Source organism: Grus americana, chromosome 4, assembly GCF_028858705.1.
Source record: "Grus americana isolate bGruAme1 chromosome 4, bGruAme1.mat, whole genome shotgun sequence".
In the NCBI taxonomy this organism is placed as follows: domain Eukaryota; kingdom Metazoa; phylum Chordata; class Aves; order Gruiformes; family Gruidae; genus Grus; species Grus americana.
The window spans coordinates 57,761,282-57,777,128 of NC_072855.1; the positions used below are offsets into that span (position 1 = coordinate 57,761,282).

At 37.3% G+C, this 15,847-nt stretch overlaps 1 protein-coding gene across 3 annotated transcripts in view; it reads left to right on the forward strand.

The window, feature by feature from the left end:
* Positions 1-12,804, forward strand: part of SEC24B (SEC24 homolog B, COPII coat complex component) — a 51,016-nt gene extending 38,212 nt beyond the window's left edge. For all 3 annotated transcript variants that reach the window (XM_054824561.1, XM_054824563.1, XM_054824562.1), the window contains 6 exons: positions 463-638; positions 2,240-2,377; positions 4,495-4,599; positions 8,351-8,443; positions 10,140-10,243; positions 11,493-12,804. In XM_054824561.1, coding sequence (XP_054680536.1) covers positions 463-638; positions 2,240-2,377; positions 4,495-4,599; positions 8,351-8,443; positions 10,140-10,243; positions 11,493-11,607 — 731 coding nt within the window. In that variant the 3' untranslated portion in view covers positions 11,608-12,804. The remainder of the gene's footprint in view (positions 1-462; positions 639-2,239; positions 2,378-4,494; positions 4,600-8,350; positions 8,444-10,139; positions 10,244-11,492) is intronic.
* Positions 12,805-15,847: the final 3,043 nt, after the last annotated feature.

Consider the following 15,847-nt stretch of genomic DNA (forward strand, 5'->3'; position numbering starts at 1 on the left):
GCAGAGAAAGATGAAGCTTCGTTTACACTAATCATAAATATGCCACTGAAATAATGGGAGAAATTTCTTGGGGGGGGGGGGGGGAATAATTGCTGCAAACCTTATCTTGGAGGTGGGACAGCAGAGAGTTTCATCAATAGCTAAGTAATTTGTATAAGGTGTAAAACAGGATTTATATTTAGTCTTGACTATCTACCACAGCTTTAAACAATTTTTTAAATTCTCCAAGAGTGGGAACTAGGGAGTGGAGATCAGCCACACTGTATTTTTTAAACATCATGAAAGTGAGTATCTGTATGGGCAGTTGTCTTGTTTACTCCTAAAAAAAGTGAAGACCACAGGTGTGTTGTGGGGTTTTTGTTTGTTTTAAATGTCACCCAAAAGCACAACTAATATTTTCAAAATTCAAGGGAATGCATGAGGCCAACTGCAGTAACTTCTTGTATCCTTCTAACCCAACAGCTGTGGATCGCTCAGTTTCATCTAGCCTTTCAGATGCAAGAGATGCCTTAGTTAATGCCGTGGTGGACTCCTTGGCGGCATACATGTCAACTGCCTCAAATCTGCAGCAGTCCATGCTGATGGCACCAAATTCCCTCAAGCTGTTTCCACTGTATATTTTGGCCCTTCTCAAACAGGTATGTATAATCTAGTGGATTAATGTTTGATATTCAATTCGTTGTTCCATGTGAGGAATTCTTCAGCTTTAGGTCAAGCAAAGTCTGCACTCTTCTAAAATTATGAAAATTGGGTTATTCTCTTCCAGCTTACAGGACTTTCACATAAAAGATGACTGTTAGCTTATTTTAAATGATTAGTGCCTGAACAGTTTATTGGTTTACTCGATTGTGAATTTTTTCTATTTTGTCTTATTTTATGATGAAAATACAAACATATATATTGTAACATTTAGCATTTCTCAGATTTTGGCAGCTAATTGGTACTGCACACAACGATTGTTGGAAGATGCTTATTAGTACTACTTCAGTTTTATTTTGTGAAGAAAAATAGTAGTCAAATATTTTTTCAATGCATATACTTCTTACTTTAAAGTACCAAGAAGGAAAATGAGTTTCCATGGAGATACAATGAAATCGATTACAGAAACTAAAGTGATATAGTTTAAAGTTCACGTAGAATTACTTTTTTATTTGTTTTGGGTTTTTTTTAATATCTTTGTATTACCAATCATCACACTTAAAAATAAGAAGAGAACTTACTGGAGGGTTTTGTTAGGAATATATCTCATAGCTTAAAGATTTTTGTGTCTGACAGTTCTTTGTTTTCTTATCATGAATAGACCTTTATGTAAGTTTGGTAAGAAATCCAATCATTATAACTTACTTTGTTTGGCTTAGTGATTACTTCAGTTTCTAATATACTGATTAGGACTTCATTGATACTTGCATAAGTAATGCAGTTAATGGTGGGGAAAAAACAGACCATGGATTATCAAGAGGATCTGTGTAAAAGACAGAAGAGTGGGTGAGAAAATAAGTTGTTTAGGGTATTTTGTATCATCTTTGTTAACAATAATAAAAAAGCCTGGGATACAGAGAAACCAAAATGCTTGTGGCAGCCGAGGAGAAGAGGGCTTGATTTACTTAACTTTGTTGTAGAAGTGAATATGAACTCTTGTTATGGAAATATTCTCCACTGAATCAGAGGATGGTGCTTATTCCATTGTGTTGCTTCTAACAGTGATCGTTTACTGATGGCTTCTAAAGGAGATCTGAAAAATTCAGTAGGAAAGACAGTTACAAAATTTTATCCTCAGACACCCTATTTCTGTACTGAAACATGAAAGTATATTTCACTTCCAAAGCTTTTCCTTAACAGTTATTTCTTACTAATATAAAATCAGAGTTAATCTTATCCACAAGAAGGATCTTTTTCAAACTCTGCTAGGCTCGTATCTTCCTGTGGTATTTTGCATCATGAGTTTCATAGGCCAGTAACATTTGTCAAGAATAAAAAGGAAAAACACTAGCCCAATCACATAGAAATTTTACACAAAGTGGGGGGACGTTTTTTTATTCTCCTTCATCAATAAGGAGGGAGAACAGATTAAGCTTTAAAAGGTGTTGTATTCCAAGTTGTATTTGAAGATACATTACTTTACAAGAGCTTTGCTATCTTTGCTGTCTTTGCTTGACACTTTAAAAAAATCTGAAATACACTGTTTAGATGTGACACAAAATGCAGGATTTATTTGAGTAACACCACTGTTCTCTTACAGAAAGCATTTAGAACAGGCATGAGTACACGCTTGGATGATCGCGTATATGCAATGTGCCAGATGAAGAGCCAGCCTCTTGTTCATTTGATGAAAATGATACATCCCAACTTGTACAGAATAGACAAGTTGATTGATGAGGTAATGTATGAAGCCTGTTTTAGAACATTTCCTGGTTTTAATGATCTGTTAGACCTGATGTTGTGCTGCGATAATGTAATTGAAGTTGTTACTGTAATGTAAACTGAGCTTTTTCCACAAGTTATTAAAAAATCAAGAAAAACATTTATTTTCAAGTTTTGGGTTGCAAGTACAGTAGTGTATTATAAGCAGAACTGTGGTTTTACTTCACCTTGTTTCAGTGACTGCAATAATTCTATGTTTTTCTATTATACAAAGAAAGCAGAGAAGATTGTATGCACTGGAAACATCTCATGTGGTTTTGTGTGTTAGAACTATCTGGGGGAAGTGGATGAAGTAGATTTGGTGGAGGATTCTAGGTTTTGTATACTGAAACCAGATGAAGTTGCTGCAATAACAAACTTCCAGTGGTTTCTCAGACTGATGTGAATGAAACAGAATTTTACTTTTAGATGGTCACAATCAGACTGAGGAAGTACTTGATGTACAAAACCAGGTTTTATTAGTTTGCCTTTTACAGAGGTAGCCTAGGAAATGGATGCATTTTTTAAGAGTAAGAAGTAAGATGGGATTTTATTTAAGGTCAAAGTTAGTTGTAATTGCAAAAATAAGTTGTTTAAGTTTTCATAAGCTTGTTAGTTACTAGCTTTGGGAAAGCATATGTAGGAGTTTGTGTCATACAAGATTATATGGTAACTTGAGTTTCTCTGGCAGTTGGTATTGTTCAGCACAAACTCTGAGCTATTTATAGTCTCAATGTTTCTTTTAAGGTATTTCATAGACTCACATATGTGAGTCTATGAAACTCAGTGTTCTTCAGTGGAATCGATTAGTTAATTTTTTATTATACACACACCCCCCACTATTTGAGAAGCCAACTTCTTCAACTAATCTTGTTAAGTTTTTTGTGGAACTTACGTTGAAACAGTATATTCAGTGTGCGAGTGCTGTAAAGAACCAGGACTCGTTTTGGGAGATCCAGTTTTGTTGGCAAAGGATTTCAGATCAGTTATTTCTAGAAGAATAATAACAGAAAATAGGGCTTATTTGACCTACTGAAACTGACAAACCATACTTTAAATCATATAACAGAGTGCTAATCTGCTATTTAGTACTACTTCGGTTTAACGTATTTGTGACAGAGGTAGTTTTTAAATTTGTTTCTTTAGAAAATTCTATGATATATATTACACATTTTTTTAAAAAAATGGTTTTTGCTCGTTTTCTTTTCTCTTAACACTTAATTCTTGAGAGCATTACCTGAAGCCTGGAACTTTTCCAAGTGGAATTTAGTAGCTTGATTTTCATCATTGTGCATAAATCTGAAAAAGCTTCTAATCTATTGCATTATAATGTGGAATTCTTTATATAGTGACTGGTTTTTAATAATCTTTTACCGTGTGGAGATGTACTTAGCCTCTAGACTATTTTTTCCCTACATTATTTGAGAATGCTTCACAGATTTTAATAGATATTCAGCCTATTTTTGTATTGGAGGGTGAAGCAGCTTTAATCTGGATATACTGGGGGTTGAGGGGTTTTATTGTGTCTGGTTTTATTGCTGGGGAAGAAGGAGAGGTTATTTTTTAATAATGTCATTGCTAACAGCCAGATTGTTTAATCAGATCAGTCATAGTGCTCTGTGGACAAACCCATATATTGCTTTGGGCAGGATGTTAAAGAACTTTATTTGAATGCAGTAAAATAGTGAACCCTTATAAGGAGTAGAATTCTATGTTTTTCTGCTCTTGCAACTTTCCTAGTGAAGTCGAATGCAATGAAAAAAATTATGGAAATTGTTTGTAGAAGATTTAAGTGTAAACACCAGAATTCTTTTGAAAGTTTGGCATCTGCAGCATGAGAAATACTACCCACACAACTTAAATGAACTTGCATTATTTTTTTTTAGGTAACAAAGTAGCCTTTAGATTAAGTAACATTTTAGAATTGTTTGATGTACATAATCATTTTAGGCTTAACAGGGCATTTTTGTTACATGAGAATCCTTAATTTTGCTGGAGATTAACAGTGTTTTTTCCTGTTTTATTTTACCTGGTTACGATAAATAGGATTTATTTATATTCTAGTGTTATTGAGTATTGGTTTTTTTGTTACAGAGTACAATACATGTAAATGACAGAGTTGTTCCTCAGCCACCTCTTCAGAAGCTGTCTGCAGAGAAGTTGACAAGAGAAGGAGCTTTTCTGATGGATTGTGGTTCAGTAAGTTACTGTTTTTAAACATTCTTCTTTTAAAACAAAAACAGACAAAAAAACCCCAAAACAAAATGCATGCTGAATTATTACAAGTGGTCAACTCTCAACAATAACAGTGTAGTGAATCAGGTCACCTGGCAGTAATCTGTGTTCCAGTGAAAGGCTTTCATATTTTGATCAGAGCAGTATCTTTGAGGTTGCATATTAAGGCTTCAGAGGTTAATTTTTTTTTAAGGCTAGATTGATCAGAATATACCAAGAGTTCACATCAAGTTTGTTTGTGTTGTTTTCTGGAAATAATGGATTTCCATTTTCCAAAATTTCTCTTAATGGTTATTAAATTATATGTACTACAGTCCCTCTAACAAAGCACTTCTCATTGATGCAGGAACCTTCTCAATTACACACGAATATAGAATCATAGAATGGTTTGGGTTGGAAGGGACCTTAAAGATCATCTAGGTCCAACCCCCCTGCTGCAGGCAGGGACACCCTTCACTAGACCACGTTGCCCAAAGCCCCATCCAACCTGGCCTTGAACACTTCCAGGGATGGGGCATCCACAACCTCTCTGGGCAACCTGTTCCAGTGCTTCACCACCCTCACAGTAAAGAATTTCTTTCTAACATCTAATCTAAATCGACCCTCCTTCAGCTTAAACCCATTACCCCTTGTCCTGTCACTACACTCCCTGATAAACAGTCCCTCACCATCTTTCCTGTAGGCCCCCTTCAGGTACTGGTAAGCAGCAATTAGATCTCCCCGGAACCTTCTCTTCTCCAGGCTGAACAACCCCAACTCTCTCAGCCTGTTCTCATAGGAGAGGTGCTCCAGCCCTCTGATCAGCTTCATGGCCCTCCTCTGGAATCTCCAACAGCTCCATGTCTCTCCTGTACTGGGGCCCCCAGAGCTGGACGCAGTACTCCAGGTGGGGTCTCACCAGAGCGGAGTAGAGGGGCGGGATCACCTCCCTCGACCTGCTGGTCATGCCTCTTTTGATGCAGCCCAGGACACGGTTGGCTTTCTGGGCTGCAAGCGCACACTGCCGTCTCATGTTGAGCTTCTCATCCATCAGTACCTCCAAGTCCTTCTCCTCGGGGCCGCTTTCAATCCATTCCTCGCCCAGCCTATAGTCGTGCTTGGGATTGCGTGGACCCACGTGCAGGACCTTGCACTTGGCCTTGTTGAACTTCATGCGTTTCGCACGGGCCCACCTCTCCAGCCTGTCAGGGTCCCTCTGGATGGCATCCCTTCCCTCCAGCGTGTCAACCACACCACACAGCTTGGTGTCGTCCGCAAACTTGCTGAGGGTGCACTCGATCCCACTGTCCATGTCGCCGACAAAGATGTTGAACAGTGCCGGTCCCAGTACCAACCCCTGAGGAAGGCCACTCATCACCGTTCTCCACTTGGACATTGAACCGTTGACCACAACTCTTTGAGTGCAACCATCCAGCCAATTCCTTACCCACCACGTGGTCCATCCATCGAATCCATGTCTCTCCAGTTTAGAGACAAGGATGTCATGCGGGACAGAGTCAAATGGCTTGCACGAGTCCAGGTAGATGACATCAGTTGCCCTTCCCTTATCCACCAACGCTGTAACCCCATCATAGAAGGCCACCAAGTTTGTCAGGCATGATTTGCCCCTAGTGAAGCTGTGTTGGCTGTCACCAGTCACCTCCTTATCTTCCATGTGCCTGAGCATAGTCTCCAGGAGGGCCTGCTCCATAATCTTGCCAGGCACGGAGATGAGACTGACTGGCCTGTAGTCCCCTGGGTCTTCCTTTTTACCCTTCTTAAAAATGGGGCTTATGTTCCCCCTCTTCCAGTCGGCGGGAACTTCGCCGCCTGCCAGGACTTCTCAAATACAATGGCAAGTGGCCTGGCCACTTCATCCACCAGTTCCCTCAAGACCCGTGGATGCAACTCATCAGGTCCCATGGACTTGTGCACCTTCAGGTTCCTTAGATATTCTCGAACCTGAGCTTCTCCTGCAGTGGGCAGTTCTGCATTCTCCCAGTCCCTGCCTTCTGTGACCTGGGCAGTGTGGATCAAGCATTTGCCAGTGAAGACTGAGGCAAAGAAGTCATTGAGCACCTCAGCCTTCTCCATATCCTGGGTAACCAGGTCACCGGTTTCATTCTGGAGGGGACCCACATTTTCCCTCGTCCTCCCTTTATCACTAACATACCTATAGAAGTTTTTCTTGTTGTCCTTGACATCCCTGGCCAGACTAATTTCTGTCAGGGCTTTGGCATTCCTAACCTGATCCCTGGCTGCTCAGACAATTTCTCTGTATTCCTCCCAGGCTACCTGCCCTTGCTTCCACCCTTTATAGGCTTCCTTTTTTTGTTTGACTTTGCCCAGGAGCTCCTTGTTCATCCATGGGGGCCTCTTGGTGTTTTTGCTTGACTTCCTCTTTGTTGGGATGCATCGCTCCTGAGCTTGGAGGAGGTGACCCTTGAAGATTAGCCAGCTGTCTTGAGCCCCTCTTCCTTCCAGGGCTTTGTCCCATGGTATTCTACCAAGCAGATCTCTGAAGAGGCCAAAGTCTGCTCTCCTGAAGCCCAGGGTAGTGAGCTTGCTGTGTGCCCTTCTCACTGCCCTGAGGATCCTGAATTCCACCATTTCGTGGTCACTGCAGCCAAGGCTGCCCTTGAGCTTGACATCCCCTACCAGGCCCTCCTTATTGGTGAGAATAAGGTCCAGCATGGCACCTGTCCTCATGGGCTCCTCTGTCACTTGGAGGAGAAAGTTGTCATTGACACATTCCAGGAACTTCCTGGATTACTTACACTCAGCTGTGTTGTCCCTCCAACAGATATCAGGGTGGTTGAAGTCCCCCATAAGGACCAGGGCTTGTGAGCATGAGGCTGCTCCTATCTGCCTATGGAGGGCTTCATCTGCTCGGTCCCCCTGGTCAGGTGGCCTGTAGCAGACCCCTGCTATGATGTCCCCCTGCCCCAGCGCTCCCTTTAATCCTGACCCACAGGCTCTCAGTCAGCTCCTCATCCATCCCCAGGTGGAGCTCCATGCACTCCAGCTGGTCATTGACATAGAGGGTTATAAGTGGTTTTATGATTTGTGGCTTGTGTGACGTAAGAGTTGCAAGAGTGAGGGAATTGTGGGGAGTGAACAAAATCTGTAGGTACAGCTTAAGGTATTCGTAGAGATGACACTGAAACACAATGGGATAAAGCATTATGCTACTCAAATAGTGTGATAAAACGTTATGCGGTTCTCATGGCATTCTGGAAAGTGCTTTAAACCTTTTATGAGTTGAGGGGCTGAGTCTGAATGTCAAACTAGGTTCTGTCTCCAGATGTTTGACATAATTACTATATTGTGTTTTAATAATTGATGCTTTACTATGACTTGTTTAGATTGGAAAATCAGTGTGCAGTAACTGACACCACTGTGTGACTTTATAAAATTTTGGTGTTTCATTTTAGGAGGTAACATGGGAAGCTAGTGCATTAACAATATACAATATACATGGGTCCTGTGTCCTCATTCTTTCAATATTTGCATTCTATCTATTTTTTTACTTTTAATGATATTATTCCAAATTCTACCAATGTATTAACAAGTAAATCTACAAATAATGAATATAGAGATGTATGTATGAATTGCAACTGGAGCCCTCAAGTGATTCATTTGCATGAAAGGTATTATTCTGGTACTATTCTAATTGTGTCACCACTTGTCTCTCTAAAATGTATACAAGGCCTTTACTAATTCTGACATCTTACAGATTTTTTACATTTGGATTGGAAAAAACTGTGATAACAACTTCATAAAAGATGTCCTTGGATACCCAAACTATGCGTCAGTACCACAGAAAATGGTAGGCGTTTTAATGAGCTGAGCTGTATACTGCTTGCATTTGGAATCTATATTTAATCTGGGATTTTTCCTACATTTTCAGTTTTTAATTATGTAACCATGAAGTAGGGTTTTTTTTAATTAGGTACCTTCTAACATCTTGCCAACTTCATAGGAGACAGAAGTTGTCAAATGCTTTCAAGGAAAGAACAAAAACGTATAAATTTTGGCATTCATGGACTGCCAAAAATTTGTTCTGTGACATTAGTGCTTTTATTATTTCTATGGAAATACATATGGGCTCACAAGAATAGGATGGAATTTCATAGAATGAATACAAAGCTTATTTATTCAGACATGTTAATTGTTAAGATTAGGGTTATTTTATTGATATCATGGTTTTCAGAAGCCTTGTGTTTTCCAAACCTGATGATAGATACCAAGTCTATGGTATGAGGTGATAGGCATGTAAGTAAGTTAAATTTCGCTCGGCTTCCAAGCCTGGAGTCAGTGAATAAAAGAAACACTTTTAGCTATTAGAACATCAAAGACCCTTGGACGTGTGTTTTGGTGGAGGGGTTTTTGTTATAACCTGTACCTATAGTCTTGTGTGTGAAACAGAGCAGCAATTAAAGAGAAGACCCCTCTTCTGTGGGTAGTGATTCCAAAATGTCAACAAGTGGCGGGTAAGGATGGACCCTTTTAAGACACTCTAGAAAAGTTCAAAATCAAATGGTTATATTCAGATAGTACCAAAAATGTGTCAGTCATTGCAGAAACACATACGAAGATATTTCCTGCTTCTAAAGCTTGTGTAGCATGAAGGGGAAAAGGAAGTGACAAGTGCTAATTCTAAGAACAGGTTAAGAGTGGTGAGCTTTAAGGCTACTGTAAAATTGGACTGCTTGTTCAGGGTGTTGCATTTTGCTTGTATTAGAAATTTAAAACTGTCCCCTCCGATCTGCTGGTGGTAAGTATTAGTTGACAGAGTTTTCAGGAAGAATTTGGATAAAGGAAGGATGATAACTTTTTCAGTGGTTATATAACATTTATTATAATGAAAATGAGTTGAAAAAACTAATATAAACAAAAGTTGTTATCTTTGCTTTTAAATTATGTCCTCAGTTCATTTACTACAAAGGTAGCAATGGAACTACTTTTAAATCTGTAATCAATTCTTCTATGTCATTTTAATTGTCATAAAAGGTTACATTAACCTAAGAGTTGGTATACTTAGCTTGATGAATGGCTCAGATTTTTAGAATTCTTTTTTTTCAGCTCATTCCTGAACTAAATAGTCCAGTATAATCTTTGCGTTGAAATTTGCTTACAATTTAGATTTCACTTCTTCATGTTTTGTTGAACTCTTCAGTGATGCAAAATGCAATGTGTAGGAACTTGATTGACAGGGGAAGATAAGGCAAGAAAACTGTGAAAGCAGCATTTTGAAAAGATGACTTTATAAATAAGCTTGCTTTCTAAAAATCTTTTGCACTTAACAGGCAGTTTAAGTTAAAGATATACTGCTTCCTACAGAACAGAATTACTGAATTTTTGTACTTTAAGCTGAAGGAAAAATGTGTATATGTAATCCATGGTCAGTAATTTCTTAATAGAAGTTGTGGCTTGGGTCATGTTACAACTATCAGGATCTATTTTTTTTTTAGAATAGTTTTGATAATAAAAGATGATGACTTCTTTCAATTACCTTCAACCAGACACAGCTTCCTGAAGTAGATGCACTGTCTTCAGAAAGGACACGATCTTTTATATCTTGGCTTAGAGACAGTAGACCTTTAAGTCCAGTTCTTCAAGTAATAAAGTAAGTATTTCTGTAGATACTGAATAATTATTGGCAACTTGTATTTACAATTTCTAATTGACACTGATGAAAAGTGTGAATATCTGGCCTGTAAGAAACTGAGTAGCATCTTCTTTCCCATTGATATAGTACTAGTATATCTAAAATCCCTCAGCAACAGAGGTCATCTAGTGCAAATTCAGTTACTAATAGTTTTATTGGTAGGAATTAGTTGCATATTTTTATATTGTTAAGAATATACTAAAGCATTGGATATCCTTATGATCAGTGGGGTTAACCAGGTTAACTTCTGGTATAGCTTTTATAATTTCGATACATACATATATAAAAAAAATTCAAGTAAGGTTAATAATCTGTAGATGGTTTAATAATTATATATATTTATTACTAAGCTCTATAGAACAGCAGCTGATTTATGACATATGAGGCAAGTTCTGAAGCCTTTTCAAGCCATGGCCTGCTGAAAGAAGTTTAAATTCTATAAAATGTTTATACCTGAGTTTATGTTTGTCTTCTCTAGAGTACTCAGTTTACTGAGCCTGATGAGAGATCCCATTTTAGGGAGTATGATGACTTTCTTACTCAGATAAATAATATTTAAACATAGGACTGAAGCTCTTCAATGGTTGGCGTTGTGGCTGCTGCTTGAATTACAAGTAGTGCTGAGAGACTGGAGTAAATAGCAAGAACTTTACTGCACACTGTACTATACCAGTAGAGGACTGTGTTCCAGCAAATATTTGCTGTGTCCCAGCAAATTTTTATTGGGGCAATAATTTTGGATACTAGGTCTTTGACATGTTTACCTTCTCTGTTCTGTTGCTAAATAAGAAAAACTGGGGAGGGGATTGAGATTACATGTAACCAGAGATGTAGATTTTCCAGGTTTTTTTAATCTTTATCAGGATTTAATTTAACCCTCTTGAATTTATTGCCACCGCATATTTGTTAACTTCTAAAACAAAATCTTTGTTTTCATTTTTGTGTTTCTACAAAATATTTTAAATGCTATTTCACTCACTTTTCTACTATTTTATACTTCTTAAAAAGATGCTGCTATTTAATGGTGTATTAGAAACTTCAGGGGTTTTATTCTAAACTTTGGATTATTTGCAATTGTAGTATCTATGGACTGAATCTAGACTCCAAAGGACAATAAGCAATTCATTACAACTTATGTTTCTACTTGAATTTACAGTGGATTTTTTGCTCAATGTTTGGACTAAAATGCCTTCCTCTCTCCTTTCAGAGATGAGAACCCTGCCAAAACAGATTTTTTTCAGCATTTAATTGAGGATCGGACAGAAGCAGCTTTCTCATATTATGAATTCTTACTTAATATACAACAGCAGATTTGTAAGTGAACAAGGAATAAATAGAAGAAAAATCCTGACTTCAGGTGGAAGCATGGGCCGAGAGAAGCATATGGGAAGTTACAAAAGTGGATGCTTGTTCTTCACAATATACAGTGACCAGCACTGTTTTGGAAGCTTTACAGTTAATGAAGTATACATTTCCAAAAGAATTTTGCAGATTTACTTCAGTCTAAAAGTGCTAGGAATGATGAAGCTGTTTCACTAGTAAACTTTAAATTGATTTATACGTGTTTCCAGTTGTGCAGCGGTATGGTGCTCTGTTTATTGCAAGCTGGTGAATTTATGTAGCTATGTGGGATGATATTTCTTAACAAAATGTACAATTAGGTAAAGCCTTTTTTCTTACATTTATTATAGTAGCCCTTCCAGATCCAAATTCTTAACAGAGATGTCAAAGGGCAGTGCTGTATGTTGGTTGTTTATATGAATTTCTTTTTAAAAGGAATGATTGCTAAAGACTTCAGCAAATTCCCTGTGAAAGTTGTAGAGTTTCAGTAAAGTACATCAACTGTAGAAATAAGATATATAATGTACATAAGTATTACATTTGTAAAGAAAATGTAAAAAATGTAACTAAAAAAAAAGACTTAGCTCAGTGTGCAGAATTGTTGAGTGCTCAATGATGAATTGTTTTGTCCCAGGCTAGACAATGAAGTTGACTATTAAAACATGCTAAAAAATGTATCCATGTAGAAAGAACACAGCTGCTTCTTCTGTTAATTTTAGGTGAATTTATTTATGATTGGGTTACTAATTAAAAATATTTTGCTTTATCATGTGTTTTTATATTGATGCAAGTATAATCCTTTTGCAACTAAACTCTTACTGAACTGAATATTGGTGAGAACATGTTTACCACCTTATTTCACAGACTTCTGGAAGGGAGGGGAAAATAATGCATAATCTGAAATGAGCTATTGATATAAAGTTCCTAAAACTCTTCCTATGTATTATCCTAAAGAAGGTATATCTGTTAACCTTGGTTTACATTTTGTAAACTACTGTAGTCTTGGTCCAGGTTTCTGTAACTTGTGTTGTCTGCCATTTAGAGTAAGCATGGGTAATCACTCACTCTCACTTGATGATTTGATTTCTGCTGTGGAAAAAAAAAAAGGATGAGGAGAGGTAAAAATTAATTACCTTGTATCAGTGAAAGTAAAGGCTTTAAAATGTCCAACTTCAAAATGTGATCACACTGTTGCATCTTTCTCAAACCTTGTCCTTGTTAGTGTTTTCGTAACTCAGTGGTTTGGGCTTTTTTGTAGACTTATCCCGGATTTTTAAATTTAGTTGTTAAGTTGGGATGGTTTTGGGTGGTTGGTTGTTTTTGGTTTTTTTTTTTTTAGAGGCATATTAGAAATAATCCATAGAGCACAACCACTCATACTTATTATTTTGAACTTTGGTTTAATGAAATGTGACTACAATGAAATAGTTAAGTACAAAAAAGTAAATGATGATTAGTATGATTACATTTTATTTTAAAGAAGCCTTGAAAATGCTAATGTTGCATTTTAACTGCCATAGCCCCTGAATCAAATAGTCAAGGAAAAAAGTACTAGTTATGGTTTGCAAATGCTTTAAAAGCTGCACTAATGAATTTCTGCAAGTGGTGTTATTCTGCATGTTAGCACAAACTCATTGTTTGGAGAAGACACCTTATAAGTTAAATTTGTGTGTTGTCCTTAACTAAATGTGTTCAAGTTACCCAAAGATTACTTAAGAGAAACTTTCCATCTAGTAAATCGATTTATCATGTAATAAATGTCTGAGGCGATGCTGAATGTTGTCCCTAAATCAGACCTCCAGGATTTCAGTACTTGTTTGTAGATTAATTTGCATTGGGTGAAAGCGAAGTGAAGACGCTGAACAGTGGTGCATCTTAAAAATAATTTGTAATTGTAAAGACGAGAAAGGCATGTTACAATTTTTAAAATGCCCCATGACAGATGCTTCTGACTTGTGAGCTTGGTATTGAATATCTGGGAACATACTATGCCATGATTAATTGCAACGTATTCTGTATAAACCATTACTTAAAGCTTTATTCTTCTATGGGTTTTGTATATAAAAATTATGAAAAGTACATCTTGAGAGCTATTTGTTCAGTAAAATTATTACACAGCCCAGAGAATCTAGTTATTTTTTACTAATTACAGAGCACATCTCCATTCTGACTGATCATTAGTTTAAATCGTAAGACAACAATCTCATAGAAGTATCTTGAATTTGAAACATCTTAGGTTTTAGTGTTTTGAACTATAGAGTATCTGTAAGTATGGCAAAAGTATCTAAAAGACAGTTTTACTTATGACTGGATCACACCACTGTACCAGAAGATGCATGCCAAAAGATGAGCCCTTACCAAGGGATGCGCTGTGAAGCTCAACAAGCTTTTTGCCTGAGAAATATTTTGGAGGAGAGATAAGGGACTTATTTAAAGTGCTGAATTGTCCAAAGAGGATGCCTAGTCATTTTAGGGACTGAATTCTTCCCAAAATGCCTTCAACACTGCATAATATAAATCATGCCTATTTCATGAGAAATTCAAGATTTGCTGGGGAAAATATTTCCCAGTCCCAGCTAAGTAAGTCTTTGGGGAATCAGTTCAAATGCATTTTAAATACTGACAGTGGGCATCCCTTTCCACATCTTAGTTCTAAAAGCAACATCTTGTATCTCTTCTGCCAAGTAGTATGGAAGTTCCTGTTGGAAAAATTACAGTCCAGGAAGCTCTTACAATGGTAGGACACATGATGCAGCTCCCAGAGAATTCTCACTAAGCTTGATTCTGTATTATGTTCTTGAGCTCATTAAGAATAAGCCTATTCATTAATCTTGATGTAGAGCTTCATGGCAATGGAGGAAAGATGCCTGGGTGTGGGTGATTTTGTTTGATTTTCTGTACATTTTGTCAGATACTGAAAAGACGGTTTTGCCATTATTGTTGTTTTTAAAAAGCCACAATCAGTTGTTAGTGATCCTGAGAATCAAGGGCTCTCCAATAATTTTAAATGTGGAGTCTTAATTTTTTTCAGGCCAAATACATTTTAAGAATTTTATGCAAAATTTTCAAGGTATGGGCCAGAAGTGAGTTTATGAGGGAATGATTACAACCTTAGTTGCTGATTTCTGTAGTTAGTAGTATTAACTCATGGAGAAGAGTCCTGAAAGATCTCATTTTTATTTCAGTTTTAAAGTATATTTTGTTTCAGTGCTGTATTCTGATGGTGGGCAGGATGTAACCCCACAAAAGCTTAGCAGCCAGTTTCAGCAATAGCAAGTTTGGAGGTCTGAGGGTCTAACTGGTGATGAATTTATGGAATACCCCAAATACATGTCAGTTACTATGTCAAAAATTACTTTAGTGACTTTTTGTTTAAAAGCAGTTTGTCAGATTTTAATAATATTAAATCTGTTATGTAATTCTTTCTGGTAGTTTCCTCTGTTCTAAAAAAGGGTGGAGGGGTGTCTACATACACTGTTGCTTCTCAGTTTTTTCATAAATGATGTAGAATATAATTCTTTCAGAATCACAAAGGTGAAGTTCTAACTAGAAGACTGTAATAGGAATGCCTGTTGGACCCACGTAATTCTGAGACTTAGCGTAACAGGGGGTTTTGGTACAGTTGTGTTGGGAACTGTAAAGGTGAGCTGACTTACTGATGTATCTTTCTTTACCTGTCAGTTCCTAGAATTAAAAATTCTAGCAAATTAAATTAAAAATGCAGCCTTGCATGCCTTTACTTAAACTGACGTGACGTTATGTTCAGATGCAGGAATGTGCAAAGGGTGGTTACAACTATTGCGAATAACTGGGATTTGAAGTCTCTCTTGAGAACACTTTGGTTTGCCTTTTTGTGAAAAATCCAAAGGCATCCTGATGGTTTGAGCATAGCAAGAGAATTCTCACACGATTAGTGCCATGTAAAAGCGATTATTACGAGAGCAATGAAAAACCAAATAACCACACTATAGGTGCTTCGTCAATTTGTGCTTCAATCCTGAATTCTTACTGATTTCCACTTGCAGGGCCTTTGTCTTTTCCTTTACAATTTTGATAACTAGAAAATGTCGAATACTTCACAGAATTTCTTACTTTCCTCTGAAAGTCCTTAGCAAAAGTGATGAGGCTGCCTAATTCAGAATACCAATCATGCACACTTTTACAGAAGATAAATAGAGATGACAGAACTCCTGGAAATATTTCAGAACCTGTTTTAGAAAA